This window comes from Balaenoptera musculus, chromosome 15, assembly GCF_009873245.2.
Source record: "Balaenoptera musculus isolate JJ_BM4_2016_0621 chromosome 15, mBalMus1.pri.v3, whole genome shotgun sequence".
Lineage (NCBI taxonomy): Eukaryota > Metazoa > Chordata > Mammalia > Artiodactyla > Balaenopteridae > Balaenoptera > Balaenoptera musculus.
The window spans coordinates 58,757,199-58,771,237 of NC_045799.1; the positions used below are offsets into that span (position 1 = coordinate 58,757,199).

Sequence of the window (14,039 nt, forward strand, 5' to 3'; positions counted from 1 at the left end):
TACTGTTCTCCATAGTGGCTGTACCAATTTACATTCCTACCAACAGTGTAGGAGGGTTCCCTTTTCTCCACACCCTCTCTCCAGCATTTATTGTTTGTAGATTTTTTTTTTTTTAAACTTTTGGGTTTATTTATTTATTTATTTATTTATTTATGGCTGTGTTGGGTCTTCGTTTCTGTGCGAGGGCTTTCTCTAGCTGCGGCAAGCGGGGGCCACTCTTCATCACGGTGCCGGGCCTCTCATTATCGCGGCCTCTCTTGTTGCGGAGCACAGGCTCCAGACGCGCAGGCTCAGTAATTGTGGCTCACAGGCCTAGTTGCTCCGCGGCATGTGGGATCCTCCCAGACCAGGGCTCGAACCCGTGTCCCCTGCATTGGCAGGCAGATTCTCAACCACTGTGCCACCAGGGAAGCCCTGTAGATTTTTTGATGGTAGCCATTCTGACTGGTGTGAGGTGATACCTCATTGTAGTTTTGTTTTTTTTTTTAAATTAATTAATTAATTTATTTATTTATGGCTGTGTTGGGTCTTCGTTTCTGTGCGAGGGCCCTCTCTAGTTGCAGCGAGCAGGGGCCACTGTTCATCGCGGTGCGCGGGCCTCTCACTGTCACGGCCTCTTTTGTTGCGGAGCACAGCCTCCAGACGCGCAGGCTCAGTAATTGTGGCTCACGGGCCTTGTTGCTCCGCGGCATGTGGGATCTTCCCAGACCAGGGCTCGAACCCGTGTCCCCTGCATTGGCAGGCAGATTCTCAACTACTGTGCCACCAGGGAAGCCCCCTCATTGTAGTTTTGATTAGCATTTCTCTAATAATTAGTGATGTTGAGCATCTTTTCATGTGTTTGTTGGCCATCTGTATGTCTTCTTTGGAGGAATGTCTATTTAGGTCTTCTGCCCATTTTTTGACTGGGTTGTTTGGTTTTTTTTGATATTGAGCTGCATGAGCTGTTTCTATATTTTGGAGATTAATCCTTTGTCAGTTACTTCATTTGCAAATATTTTCTCCCATTCCATAGGTTGCCTTTATACTCTGTTGATTGTGTCATTTCATGCACAGAAGTTTTTAATTTTGATGAAGTCCAATTGGTCTATTTATTCTTTTATTGCTTGTGCCTTTGGTGTCATATCCAAGAAATCAATGCCAAATCCAATGTCATGAAGCTTTTCCCCTATGTTTTTTTGTAAGAGTTTTATAGTTTTAGTTCTTATATTTATGTATTTGATCCATTTTGAGCTAATGTTTTTATAGGGTGTTAAGGTAAGGGTCCAACTTCATTCTTTTCATGTAGATATTCAATTTTCCCAGCACCATTTGATGAAAAGATTGTACTTTCTCCATTGAATGGTCTTGACATCCTTGTCAAAAATTATTTGACCATATATGCAAGGGTTTATTTCTGGGCTATTTTATTCCTTTGGTCTATATGTCTGTCTTTATGCCAGTACCACACTGTTTTGATTACTGTAGCTTATGTTAAAAGTTTTGAAACCAGGAAATGTGAGACCTCTAACTAACTTTGTTCTTTTTCAAGATTGCTTTGGCTACTTGGGGCCCCCTTGAGATTCTGTATGAATTTTAGGGTACGTTTTTATATTTCTGCAAAAAAAGCCATTGGGATTTTGACAGAGATTGCGTTAAATCTGTAGATCACTGAGTAGTATTAATATCTTAATGATATTAAGTCTTTCAATCCATGAACGTGGGATATCTTTCCATTTATTTGTATCTTCTTTAATTTCTTTCAGCAGTGCTTTGTAGTTTTCAGTGTATAAGTTTTTCACCTCTTTGGTTAAGTTTATTCCTAAGTACTTTATTCTTTTTGATGTTATTGTAAATGGAATTATTATTATTTTTTTAATTTTTATTTTATTTTTGGCTGTGTTGGGTCTTTGTTTCTGTGCGAGGGCTTTCTCTAGTTGTGGCGAGCGGGGGCCACTCTTCATCGCGGTGCGCGGGCCTCTCACTGTCGCGGCCTCTCTTGTTGCGGAGCACAGGCTCCAGACACGCAGGCTCAGTAGTTGTGGCTCACAGGCCCAGTTGCTCCGCGGCATGTGGGATCTTCCCAGACCAGGGCTCGAACCTGTGTCCCCTGCATTGGCAGGCAGATTCTCAACCACTGTGCCACCAGGGAAGCCCATGGAACTATTTTAATTTCCTTTTTGGAATGCTCATTGTTAGTGTATAGAAACACAATTGATTTTTTTTTTTTATATTTATTTTTGGCTGTGTTGGGTCTTCGTTTCTGTGTGAGGGCTTTCTCCAGTTGTGGCGAGTGGGGGCCACTGTTCATCGCGGTGCACGGGCCTCTCACTGTCGTGGCCTCTCCCGTTGCGGAGCACAGGCTCCAGATGCGCAGGCTCAGTAGTTGTGGCGCATGGGCTTAGTCGCTCCACGGCATGTGGGATCTTCCCAGACCAGGGCTCGAACCCATGTCCCCTGCATTGGCAGGCAGATTCTTAACCACTGCACCACCAGGGAAGCCCAACACAATTGATTTTTGTGTGTTGACTTACATTCTGCAACTTTGCCAAATTTGTTTACTAATTCTAATAGGTTTTTAAATTTTTTTAAGCTTTAGGGTTTTCTACATATACATGGTTTTTTAGGTATATATGATTGTGTCATTTGAGAACAGAGATAACTTTACTTCTTTCTTTCCAATTTGGATGCTTTCTGTTTCTTTTTCTTGCCTAATTGTTCTGGCTAGGACTTCTGATACTACTTTAAATTGAAGTGGCAAAAGTAGGCATCCTTGTCTTGTTCCTGATCTTAGAGGAAAAGCTTTCAGTCTTTTACCATGGAATATGGTGTTATCTATGGGCTTGTCAAATATGGCCTTTATTATGTTGAGGTAGTTTCCTTCTATTCTTAGTTTGTTGAGTGTTTTTATCATGAAAGGGTGTTGAATTTTGTCAAATGCTTTCTCTACATCAGTTGAGATGGTCATGTTTTTTTTTTCCTTCATTCTTTTAATGTGGTGTATTACATTGATTTTCCTATGTTGAACCATCCTTGCATTTCAGGAATAAACCCACTTGGTTATGGTGTATAATCCTTTTAATGTGCTCTTGAATTCTGTTTGCCAGTACAGCTGTTCCTCAGTATCCACGGGGATTGGTTCCACAGATACGAAAATCTGTGGATGCTAAAGTCCCTTATATAAAGTCCCTTATATAAAATGATATAATATTTGCATATGACCTATGTACATTCTCCTGTATAGTTTAAATCACCTCTAGATTACTTATAGTACCTAATACAATATAAATGCTATGTAAATAGTTGCCAGAATGCAGCAAATTCAAGTTTTGCTTTTGGAACTTTCTGGATTTTTTTTCAAATATTTTCAATCCGTGGTTGATTGACTCTGTGGATGTGGAAATCATAGATATGGAGGGCCAACTGTATTTTTTTTTTTTGATGATTTTTTTCATCTATATGCATCAGGGATATTGTTCTGTAGTTTTCTTGAAGTGTCTTTGTCTGGCTTTGGTATCAAGATAATTCTGGCCTCATAAAATGGATTTGAAGATGTTCCCTCTTCAGTTTTTTGTACGAGTTTGAGGAGCCTTGGTTTCAATTCTCTAAATGCTTGGTAGGATTCACTAGTGAAGCCATCTGGTCCTGGGCTTTCCTTTGTTGGGAGGTTTTTGATTACCAATTCAATTTGCTTGCTAGTTATAGGTCTTTTCAGATTTGTTTCTTCATGATTCAGTTTTGGCAGGTAATATGTTTCTGGGAATTTATCCATTTCATCTAGATTGTCCAATTTGTTGTCACACAAGTGTTCATAGTACTCTCTCATAATCCTTTTTGGTTCTGTAAAAATCAGTTGTAATGTTCCCTATTTCACTTCTGATTTTACTTACTTGAGTCTTCTTTTTTCTTATTAGTCAATCTAGCTAAAGATTTGTCAATTCTGTTGATCTTTTCAAAAAACCAACTTTTGGTTTTGTTGACTTTCTCTCTTGTTTTTCTACTCTCTACTTCATTTATCTCTGCACTAATCTTTATGATTTCCTTCCTTCTGCTAGCTTTGGGTTTGATTTGTTCTTCTCCAGGATCCTTAAGGAGTAAAGTTAGGGTGTTGATTTGAGCTCTTTTTTAATGTGAGGATTTACAGCTGTACATTTCCTTAGTAGCACTGCTTTCTCTAAATTCCATAGTTTTGGTGTGTTGTGTTTTTGTTTTCATTTGTCTCAAGATATTTTCTAATTTATTTTGTGACTTCTTTGACCCATTGGGTGTTTAAGAGTGTGCTGTTTAATTTTGTACAATTTGTGATTTTTCCAGTTTTCCATCTGCTATTTCTAGTTTCTTTCCATTGTAATTGGAAAATAGTTTGTATGATTTCAATTTTTAGAGGTTTATTAATACTTGTTCTATGGCCTAATATATGGTCTATCCTGGAGAATGTTCAATGTACACTTGAGAAAAATGGATACCCTGCTGTTGTTGGGTGGAGTGTTCTGTATATATCTGCTAGGTCTGGTTGATCTACAGTGTTTGTTGTTCAAATTCTCTATTTCCTTATTGATCTTCTCTTTGGTTGTTCTATCCATTATTGAAAGTGTGCTCTCTTTTGGTTACTATTTGTATGGAATATTTTTTTCCATCCTTTCACTTTCAACCTATGTGTGTCCTTAGATCTAAAGTGAGTCTCTTGAAGACAGCACAAATTGCATTTTTCAGCTCCAGAATTTGTTTACTGTAATTTCTACTTCTTTGTTGATATTCTCATTTTTCTCATATATTGTTTTCCTGATTTCACTTAGTTGTCTGCCATCTTTCTTCTCCTTCATCTGATTGATCATATTTAAGACAGTTGTTTTAAAGCCTGTCAATAAGAGGCCTATGTTTCTTGAGAGTTAGTTTCTGGAGATTTACTGTGTTCCTCTGAATGGGCCCTATCTCACTGTTTCTTTGTATGTCTTGTCATCTTTTGTTGGAACTGGGCATTTGAAAAGACATCCACCTCTCCCATGCTTTGCAGACTGTCCCTGTGCAGGGGAAGGCCTTCACTAATCAACCTGGTATGAAAGCTCAGGGTTCTCTCAAATACTTTCTACGGGTGCATCTTCCCTGGGCCTGAGTGTGTGCTTTAACTCCACATCACCAGTAGACACAGCTGCTTTTAAATGTCCTAATTTCCCTAGCTTTCACCCCTGCTTCTTCTCAGGGGTTTAGATAGATATAGTATGGTATTCCTCTGTCCATAGTCTTGTTCCCAGTCACCTGCAGGACTGCAGACTCCCTGCAGCTGTCTCTGGCAGCAGCACCCACTCCTGCTTTCAGCAATCACCCACATGATATCCAAACTATGCCACCATTCTCATCATCACTAAGTCAAGAGAGACCTGTCCCTCTGGCAGGTCCCAGACAAGTCAGAACATTGCAAGCAAGTTCCACTCCTTTCCTTCCCTCCCAAGGGATGAGCCAGGAACTGGCTGGCTTCTTCAAAACTGTACTGTGGAAGGCAAGCACAAATGCCATGAAATTTCCTGCTGTTTAGAGTGAGACTTTTTCTCAGTCAATCAGGCAGTCACTTGGTTGTTGCTGCTGCTTAACTGGTTTCTAGGGTTCTCACAAAGCTACTTTGGTCCATATATTGTTCTATATTCAGCATTTCCATGGAGGACTGAGGATTTGTAGGTTCCTAGCCTGCCACCTTGTTGATGTCACTCTCCTGTCTTCCCCTGGATTTTGATCCAGATATTTCCAATACCCCATTTTCTCTATCCTGTCTAACAAACATTATTAGATATCCCACCAGAAGGACTGTTCTGAATTAACTAGTTTAAATTGCCTACTTTAGTACACTGTTCTTAAATACCATCCTTGGGTTCCAGAGATTACTTCCAATTGGTTATGATGTTTTCTTAGCTTATGTCTCAACATATTTTTGAATTTCACTCACTAACAAACATATTAGTAACATCTACATTCAAGTTTGCAGTTGGGCTTCTAACTTAACTTTCCTCTTGTATTGTCCTTGGGTTTTTGTCTCCCATAAGATAAACACTAACTTCATTAAAATGAGGTGGGAAGAGGAAGGTTTCATTTTTATACTCTGGAACAGTTATGGTAAATTATTACAACTTGCCTATAAAACTATGTGACTCTGATGTTTTATATTTAATTAATTTTAAAGACTTTTTATTTTAAAATAATTATAGAATTGCAGGTAGTTCAAAGATAGTACAGAGTGTCCTGTATATATTTCATCCCATTTCCCCCAATGGTTAAATCTTCCATAACTATACTACAATATCAAAACCCAGACATTGACATTGGTAGAATGTGTGTGTGTATAGTTCTGTGACATTTTGTCACAGGCGTGGATTCATGTAACCACTACCACCATCAAAATACAGAACTGTTCCATCACCACAAACATCTCCCTTTTTCCACCCTGCTGTAGTCACACCCACTCCTCCTCCCAGTAGCTACTACTACTAACTGTTCTTTTATGAGTGTCATGAATAATTGCTCCGTTATCAAGGGGTCCACTGCTGTTGTCTGTTGCAGTCGCCAACTTCTGTGTCTATGTAGTGGGACTTTAGCTGTGGGAATCATGCACGACATTGGTTTCAGGTGTGCCCAGGGGTTCCCAGACCTTGTAGGGCGTGTACATTCACATCCCCTAACAGCAAGTCTGTGGTTCTAAGTTTTCAGCAGCTAACTTCATAGCTGCCTGACCTCCTCGAGCTCTCATCTCCTGTGCTGGATGTCACAGGGCTCACTGGACTTGGGGTGGAGGGTGGAGGTTGTGGGCCTCTTTTTCTCTTTCTTAATAAGCACTCCTTTACACATAACTAACTTTGCTTTGACTCTTAGCTCACGGTACAACAGCTGAGTGCCTGCCCTCTTGGCGGAAGCTAAGAGAAAAGAATTGGTTTTCCCTCTGGGATGTAAGGCAGAGGTCAACCTTCCACCCCCCGGCAGGGGTCAGACTGCTTACCGCACTGTGGAGGAGGGTCCAGGGGCACGAAGCCCCGGGCACACAGGTGGATGTAGGCGGCCGCCAGGTTGCAGGCAGGTTGGCGCTCCTGGGTGCCACAGGTGTCCTGGACACATAGGCTGAGGAAGGGTGTGGGGTCCACCTGAAATCCAGCACCCACAGTCAGTGTCCTTGCCCACCACACCCTGGGGAGTAGCACAGAGGAGGGCTATAGGCTAGATCAGGGCAAGGGCCTTCTTTGTCCTGCGGTCCACCTGCTGAGTGGCCTCTGCAGCTGCACACTCACCACCCCGAAGCAGTTCCCCAGGCTGGAGCGGGGGTCCTGGAAGAAGGCCCGGCAGGTGGGGCTCTGTACCGGGCATGCCAGCCGAGTCTTCTCCATGGCCCTGCAGTCACCACCCACCTGGGGAGACGAACCCAAGACTCAGGCTCCTGCCCGGACCTCCTTTTTCCCAGGCAGCTCCACCGGGGGGCTGCAGCCCCAGGAGGGAACCACCACCCCCTCGGACTGAGAGGTTCCCTGCAGATGTGGAACATGCAGGCCCAGGAGCCTCGGAGATGGGGGCCCCACCCTCCTCAGGTCCACGGCCAATCCACACAGAGGCTTCCCTCTCCGGGGCGCGCCCGGCTCACACCTGTTCCCCTCTCCATCCACAGCCACGGCATCCTAGCGATGACGCCCAGCCCCGAGGGAGGGAGGGCTGGCTAGCCAGCTCACCTGCCAGGCGGGGGTGAACTCCTCCAGGCTGCTGGCCACCGTGCCGTCCGGCAGCATCAGCTCATTGCCTGCCTCGTTGTCGTTGGTGCCCAGAAGGCCAGCGGACAGGCCTGGGGGGCAGGGAAGGCAGGACAGGCTGTGAGAGCCTGCTGGCCAGGGTTGGCGGGGGGGGGCATGGCCAGACCCTGCGCCCTCCACACCTGACCCCCCCCCCAACACCGGTCCTGGCTCTGAAACTTCACCAGAGGGAGAGGAGAAAAAGGACTGAGAAAAGCATTTGTTCCCTCCCCGGGCCCTCCCCCATCCACCAGCCCCGTCCCGAGCGGTCGGGATGCAAGCTCTTTACAAGTGTTCCTGGGGCTGCGCAGCCAGATCAAGGGGAGCGGCACGTCCCAGAGAAGGGGGCAGAGCTCTGGGCTCCAAGCCTGGCCCTGATGTTCGTGGCTGGAGGAGTGGGGGGGCCAGTAAATTAAGCTGGGTCATGTCGTGTGTCCCAGGGGACAACAGGGGGAGGATCACATGAGAAGCAGCAGACCGTGCGTGCTTGAGTGCCTGAAACCGGGCAGCGGTCACCCAGCCGGGCTGCATCCAGAGTTGCGCCGCCCCTGGAGTAGGGGCTGTCCCAGTGCTGGACGTGATCAAAGCCGGGAGAGATGGCCTTTGACCCTCTTCCAGTTCTGAGCTGTTTGGGCTGCTCTGATACCCGCTCGGGTTGTCAGCCCCGAGGAGCAGCAGAGGCCCAAGAGTGTCCCTGGGCCTCCCGCCCACAGCCTCCCAAGGACTCAGAGTGCTGCCCACTGGGACCTGTCAATCTCAGCCCTGGAAGCTGACCGCGCTGGCTCGGAGGCCGCCAGTGGGGGCCCAGACCCACCGTGCTGCCAGACGCTCAGAGTCAGGCTGCAGAGGCTGGCGTGGAGGTCACAGACAGCAGACACACCGTCCTCACTGGTCAGCTCGATCCTGGGGACGTGGTCCCTCCTGGTCTTGGCAGGAGGCAGATCCAGGTCCAGACAGCTCTCGGCAGGCAGGGAGGAGTTGTACAGCCTGTAGGTCTGTGGGCCAGACAGGGGCTGAGCAGGACAGGTGACAGTCTCCACGGGGCACAGGTGTGTGGACGTGACAGGAGGCAGGAAAGTGTCTGGGCGACCTGCCCACCCGCCCCCCCCCCCACCCTGCTCTTGGAGGCTCACCTTCAGGCTGGGGTAGAGGACGAGGGTGGTGTGGTTCAACTCCACGGTCAGGGACGTGAGCCCCGAGCCCGCCCGGTTTAGTGTCAGCGAGAATGTGTCGTGAGCGAAGTCCTTGGCCAGCAGCAGGCTGCCACAGCCGGCACTGATGCCCCACACCTGGCCGTCGAAGGTCACCACATGCCTGGCACCGGCCACCACAGCGTGGTCTGCAGAGAAGAGGCCGGACGCAGGGGGAGTGGGGCCCGCTGTGCCCGGGCCCTGAGCCCACGGGGCAGCCCAGCCTGTCCGGAGCCTGCTCCCTGGCCCATGTCCTCATGGGCAGCCCACGTGGGGAGTGGGGTCTGCCCCCAAGAACCTCTGGCTTCAAGATGACTTGAGCTCTAGGGGCCCCCTAAGGTGAATGAGGTGTGATGCGCGCCCCAACATGATGAACCTCAGAAACTTTACGCTGAGTGAAAAGCCCATTATAAAAGGGCACGTGTTACGTGATTCCATTCATACGCGGTGTCCAGAACAGGCAAATCCACAGAGACAGAAAGTAGACTGGGGGTATAGCTGAGGGATGGGGACACAGAGCTAAGGGATGCAGGGTGTCTTTTTGGGGTGATGAAGGTTCTGTAATTGACCGTGGTGATGGATACACACTAGCCACTGAATCAGACACTTTAAACGGGCAACCTGCAGTCTCCCGAGGCAACAGAAATAAAACCAAAAACAAACAAATGGGACCTAATCAAACTTACAAGCTTTTGCACAGCAAAGGAAATCACAAACAAAGCGAAAAGACAAGCTACAGAATGGGAGAGAATATTTGCAAAGGATGAGACCAACTAGGGCTTAATTTCCAAAATATGCAAACATTTCATACAGCTCAATGTTAAAAAAACAAACAACCCAATCGAAAAATGGGCAGAAGACTTAAACAAACAAACATTTCTCCAAAGAAGAAATACAAATAGCCAATAGGCACATGAAAAGATGCTCAACATCGCTAATTATTAGAGAAATTCAAATCAAAACTACAATGAGGTACCACTTCACACTGGTCAGAATGGCCATTATTAAAAAGTCTACAAATAACAAATGCTGGAGAGGATGTGGAGAACAGGGAACCCTCCTACACTGTTGGTGGGAATGTAAATTGGTACAACCACTACAGAGAACAGTATGGAGCTTACTTAAAAAACTAAAAACAGAACTACCATATGATCCAGCAATTCCACTCCTGGGCATATATCCAGACAAAACTCTAATTCAAAAAGATACATGCACCGCTATGTTCACCGCAGCATTATTCACAATAGCTAAGACATGGAAACAACCTAAATGTCCATCGACCGATGAATGGATAAAGAAGATGTGGTACATATATACAATGGGATACTACTCAGCCATAAAAAAGAATGAAATGATGCCAGTTGCAGCAACATGGATGCAACTAGAGATTATCATGATATCACTTGTATGTGGAATCTAAAATATGACACAGGGACTTCCCTGGCGGTTCAGTGGTTAAGACTCCGCACTGCCAATGCAGCGGGAACGGGTTTGGTCCCTGGTCGGAGAACTAAGATCCCACATGCTGTGGGGCGCAGCAAATGAAAGGAAATGAATGAAAAAATTTAAAAATATGACACGAATGAACCTATCTACAAAACAGAAACAGACTCACAGACATAGAGAACAGACTTGTGGTTGCCAAGGGGGTTGGGGGAGGGATGGAGTGGGAAGTTGGGGTTAGCAGATGTCAGCTATTATCTAAAGGATGGGTAGACAACAAGGTCCTACTGTATAGCACAGGGAACTATATTCAATATCCTATGATAAACCATAATGGAAATGAATATTTTAAAAAGAGTGTATATATGTGTATAACTAACTGAGTCACTTTGCTATACAGCAGAAATTAACAAAACATTGTAATTCAATTTAAAGAAAAGAAAGAAAGAAAAAAAAGGACCACCAGGTTCCATGCTTTTGCCTCCAAATGGAACTAAGCACATCATTTTATTTATAAAGGGGAATACAAATGGTATTTTTCCATTTGTCTCTCATTTCTTGTCACCCTTGACCGAAGGTTAGAATTTGTTGAATTGTAACCACAGTTCAAAAAAAAAAGGGTGACCTGGGTGGTAGGTGGATTATACCTCAATGAAGCTACTGCAGAAAAGAGACACATTCACTATTAAAAAAAAAGTACGGGGGACTTCCCTGGTGGTCCAGTGGTTAAGAATCCACCTTCCAATGCAGGAGATGTGGGTTTGATCCCTGGTCAGGGAACTAAGATCGTACATGCCATGGGGCAACTAAGCCCATGCCCTGCAACTACTGAGCCCGCGCACCACAACTAGAGAGCCCGATTGCCACAACTACTGAGCCCGCGTGCTCTGGAGCCCACGTGCCACAACTAGAGAGAAGCCTGTGCACTGCAACGAAAGATCCTGCATGCCGCAACTAAGACCCAATGAAGCCAAATAAATAAATATTTTTTTTAAAAAGAAACAACAGAATGCCCCCACAAAAGTCAAATGTCTTCATTAAAAAAAGAAAAAGGACGGCCAAAGGCTCCATCCAACAGGAGGGAGGTGCCACGTGGGCCAGGCCCGGCCCTCTTCACGGTGGGCAGGAGGTGGCCCGAGAGAGGGTAGTTCGGACCCCCCGAGCCGGCGCTGCTGCAGAGCAGAGGCTTGCGTGGGGGTCGGGTAAGAGAAGCCCCACCCGTTGAACACACGCCCAGGCCAGGTACCCAGCAGCTGCTGGCCCGTGCCAGCCCATGATGGCCTCACGAGGAGAGTACTGGGAGCCCCTTGTCAGGTGTCAGAGCTGAAGGTCACAGGCCGGTCCAGGTCGGACACGTGGAACCCAAAGACCAGGCTGCTTCCAGTCGCCACGCTGCCTAGTGGACAAGTACCCCAGACTCTGGGGGGGCTCCCACCTGCCCAAGCCTCCGCGTTCCCACCTGTGAGATCACGAGACCCCATGCTACACACCAGTCCTTGCCAAGCTTTCCCACTGACTTGAGACCCTCCCGGGCACCAAAGGCACACGCTCGTTACCACACAAGTGAGCCACGTTGCCCCCTCCAGGTGACAGAGAGGTGAGGAGACTCACCAGATCGCACTCAGGGGAGCGGATGCAAACTCCAGGGGCTCCAAGCCCCCAGGGCCCCCAGAGCTGCGTCTGGTCCCAGCACTGCCTGTGGCTCCAGGCCTTGCCTGACGGACAGTCTGGACTCAATTAGTGGCCTTCCGGATGCAACTGGAGGTCTGCCTGGTGCTTCTCCTGCAGAGTCCGCCTGGAGGGAGCTGGCCTGGCCCTCAGCCCCTCGCCACGCCTCCGCGCTGGGTTCCAGGCTCAGGCTTTTACTTTCTGGACAAAAACCTGGATCTGCAGCCCAACCCTCATCCTGTTTGACGTTGGGAAGCCCAGTAACCTCTGGAATCAGCCTGGGATCAGATGGGCCCAGCACTACAATGCTAAGTCTTCCCTGTGCTACTGGGGGATGGTCCCACTGTCTATCTGGCCCTGCCAGGTTCTGCTGCCACGTTCCAAAGTGCAGAGGGGTCCCGGGGAGGAGGGCGGCATAGGACTCACATCCAGAGGGGGCCCCCAGCAGACGGCGTTTGAGCCGGTGGTACTCGGCCAGCACGCTGGTCCCATACAGCTCTCGGAGTGGCCGCAGCAGCTTCTCCTCCACCAGGTGGCTGGTCACCCGGGCCACGTCCAGGGGCTCGTCCCCTGCAGGCAGCATCGGCAGTGTCACCACCACTGAGTGGTCCCTGGAGGGAGCACAGAGGAGCTGGGAGACCCCAGCACAAGTCGTGCCTGTAGGAGCCTCCCTTTCCGCAGCCGCAGGATGGCCATGTAAGGGTCCGGCACAAGCTGACCTCCACGGAACGTCAGCCTCTTAGGGAGGGAACAGGCTTTGTTGAGGGAGGTGGCATAATGAGGTGGAGGCTGGGGGTAGAAGTGACTGTCCTATCTTAAGGACGCAGGCATCTGATCTCCTGCCAGGGGCCTGAACGTATGTGCCCTGGCAGGGCCTCCGGCCTGTGTGGGGAAGGGGCTCCTCAGGCCTGTCCCTGAGGCTGGCTCCACTGCTCCGTCAGGGCCAGTGACTTCTCCAAAACCTCCAAATTGCTCTACGGCCCAGGCCTCAGAAAGCTGCCTCGGTGGGGTGTCCTGATGGTGTCTCAAACTCAGCAGGTCGGAAAGAGCTCCAGACCACCCGCTCCCACCACAGTAGGCTGAGCAACAGCCCCAAAGACGCCCAAGTCCCTGGAACCTATGACTGTGTTATCTTAGGAGGCCAAAGGGACTTTGCAGGTGTGACTACACTAAAGATTTTAAGACGGATTATCCAGGTGGCCAATGGAATCACAATGGACCTTATAAGAGAGGCAGGAGGGTCAGAGAGAAGATATAAGGACAACAGTCAGAGGGGAGAAGATGCTGCCCTGTTGGCTTTGAAGATGGAGGCGGGGGCCACGAGCCGAGGCAAGCAGGCGGCCTGCAGGGGCTGGGAAGGGAAGGGTTCTCCCCGGAGCCTCTCAGAGGAACCTGACATTCATTTTGAATTTCTGACCTCCAGAACTACACGAGAACACATCTGTGTCGCTTAAGCCACTGAACTTGTGGTAATTTGCTATGGCAGCCACAGGAAACCAACAAAGCTCCAAGCTGCGCCCTGCACCCCAGTCATCCCCATTACTCCGTAGATGAACCCTCCATCCTTCCAGTCACCAAAGCCAAGACCCTGGGAGTCATCCCTGGCTCTTCTCTTTCACCACCTCCATCCAATCTGTCAGCCAATCCTACAGGCTTGTCCTTACAACACCTGGAACCTGACCGCCTCGCACCCCCTCCGCAGCTGCCACTGCTCGGCGCAGCTACTCTCCCGTCTCGCCTGGACCAGTCTAAACTGGGCTCCCTGCTTCTATCCCCCTCCCTGCCCCCAGTCTTTATTCTCAACACTGGAGCCAGAGGGATCTTTTTAAATGAAAGGTAGATCATGTCCTTCCTCAGCTCAAAACCTCCTGTGTGTTCCCATTTCAGAGTAAGAGACAAAGGCCCCAGGCTGCCCAGAACCCCGTTACCCCGCCGACTCCTCTACTCTCCACTCCAGCCCCCCTGGCTCCCTTCAGATTCCTCAAGCAGGAAGTGCACTCCC

General features: G+C 48.2%; 1 protein-coding gene across 1 annotated transcript in view; it reads right to left on the bottom strand.

The window, feature by feature from the left end:
* The window catches only part of LOC118881644, a 155,835-nt gene that overhangs the window by 4,531 nt on the left and 137,265 nt on the right, over window positions 1-14,039 (bottom strand). The window contains exons 62-67 of the mRNA XM_036826771.1: window positions 12,464-12,648; window positions 8,870-9,075; window positions 8,551-8,731; window positions 7,680-7,789; window positions 7,248-7,364; window positions 6,962-7,103 (exon numbers count right to left, since the gene is read on the bottom strand). Coding sequence (XP_036682666.1) covers window positions 6,962-7,103; window positions 7,248-7,364; window positions 7,680-7,789; window positions 8,551-8,731; window positions 8,870-9,075; window positions 12,464-12,648 — 941 coding nt within the window. The remainder of the gene's footprint in view (window positions 1-6,961; window positions 7,104-7,247; window positions 7,365-7,679; window positions 7,790-8,550; window positions 8,732-8,869; window positions 9,076-12,463; window positions 12,649-14,039) is intronic.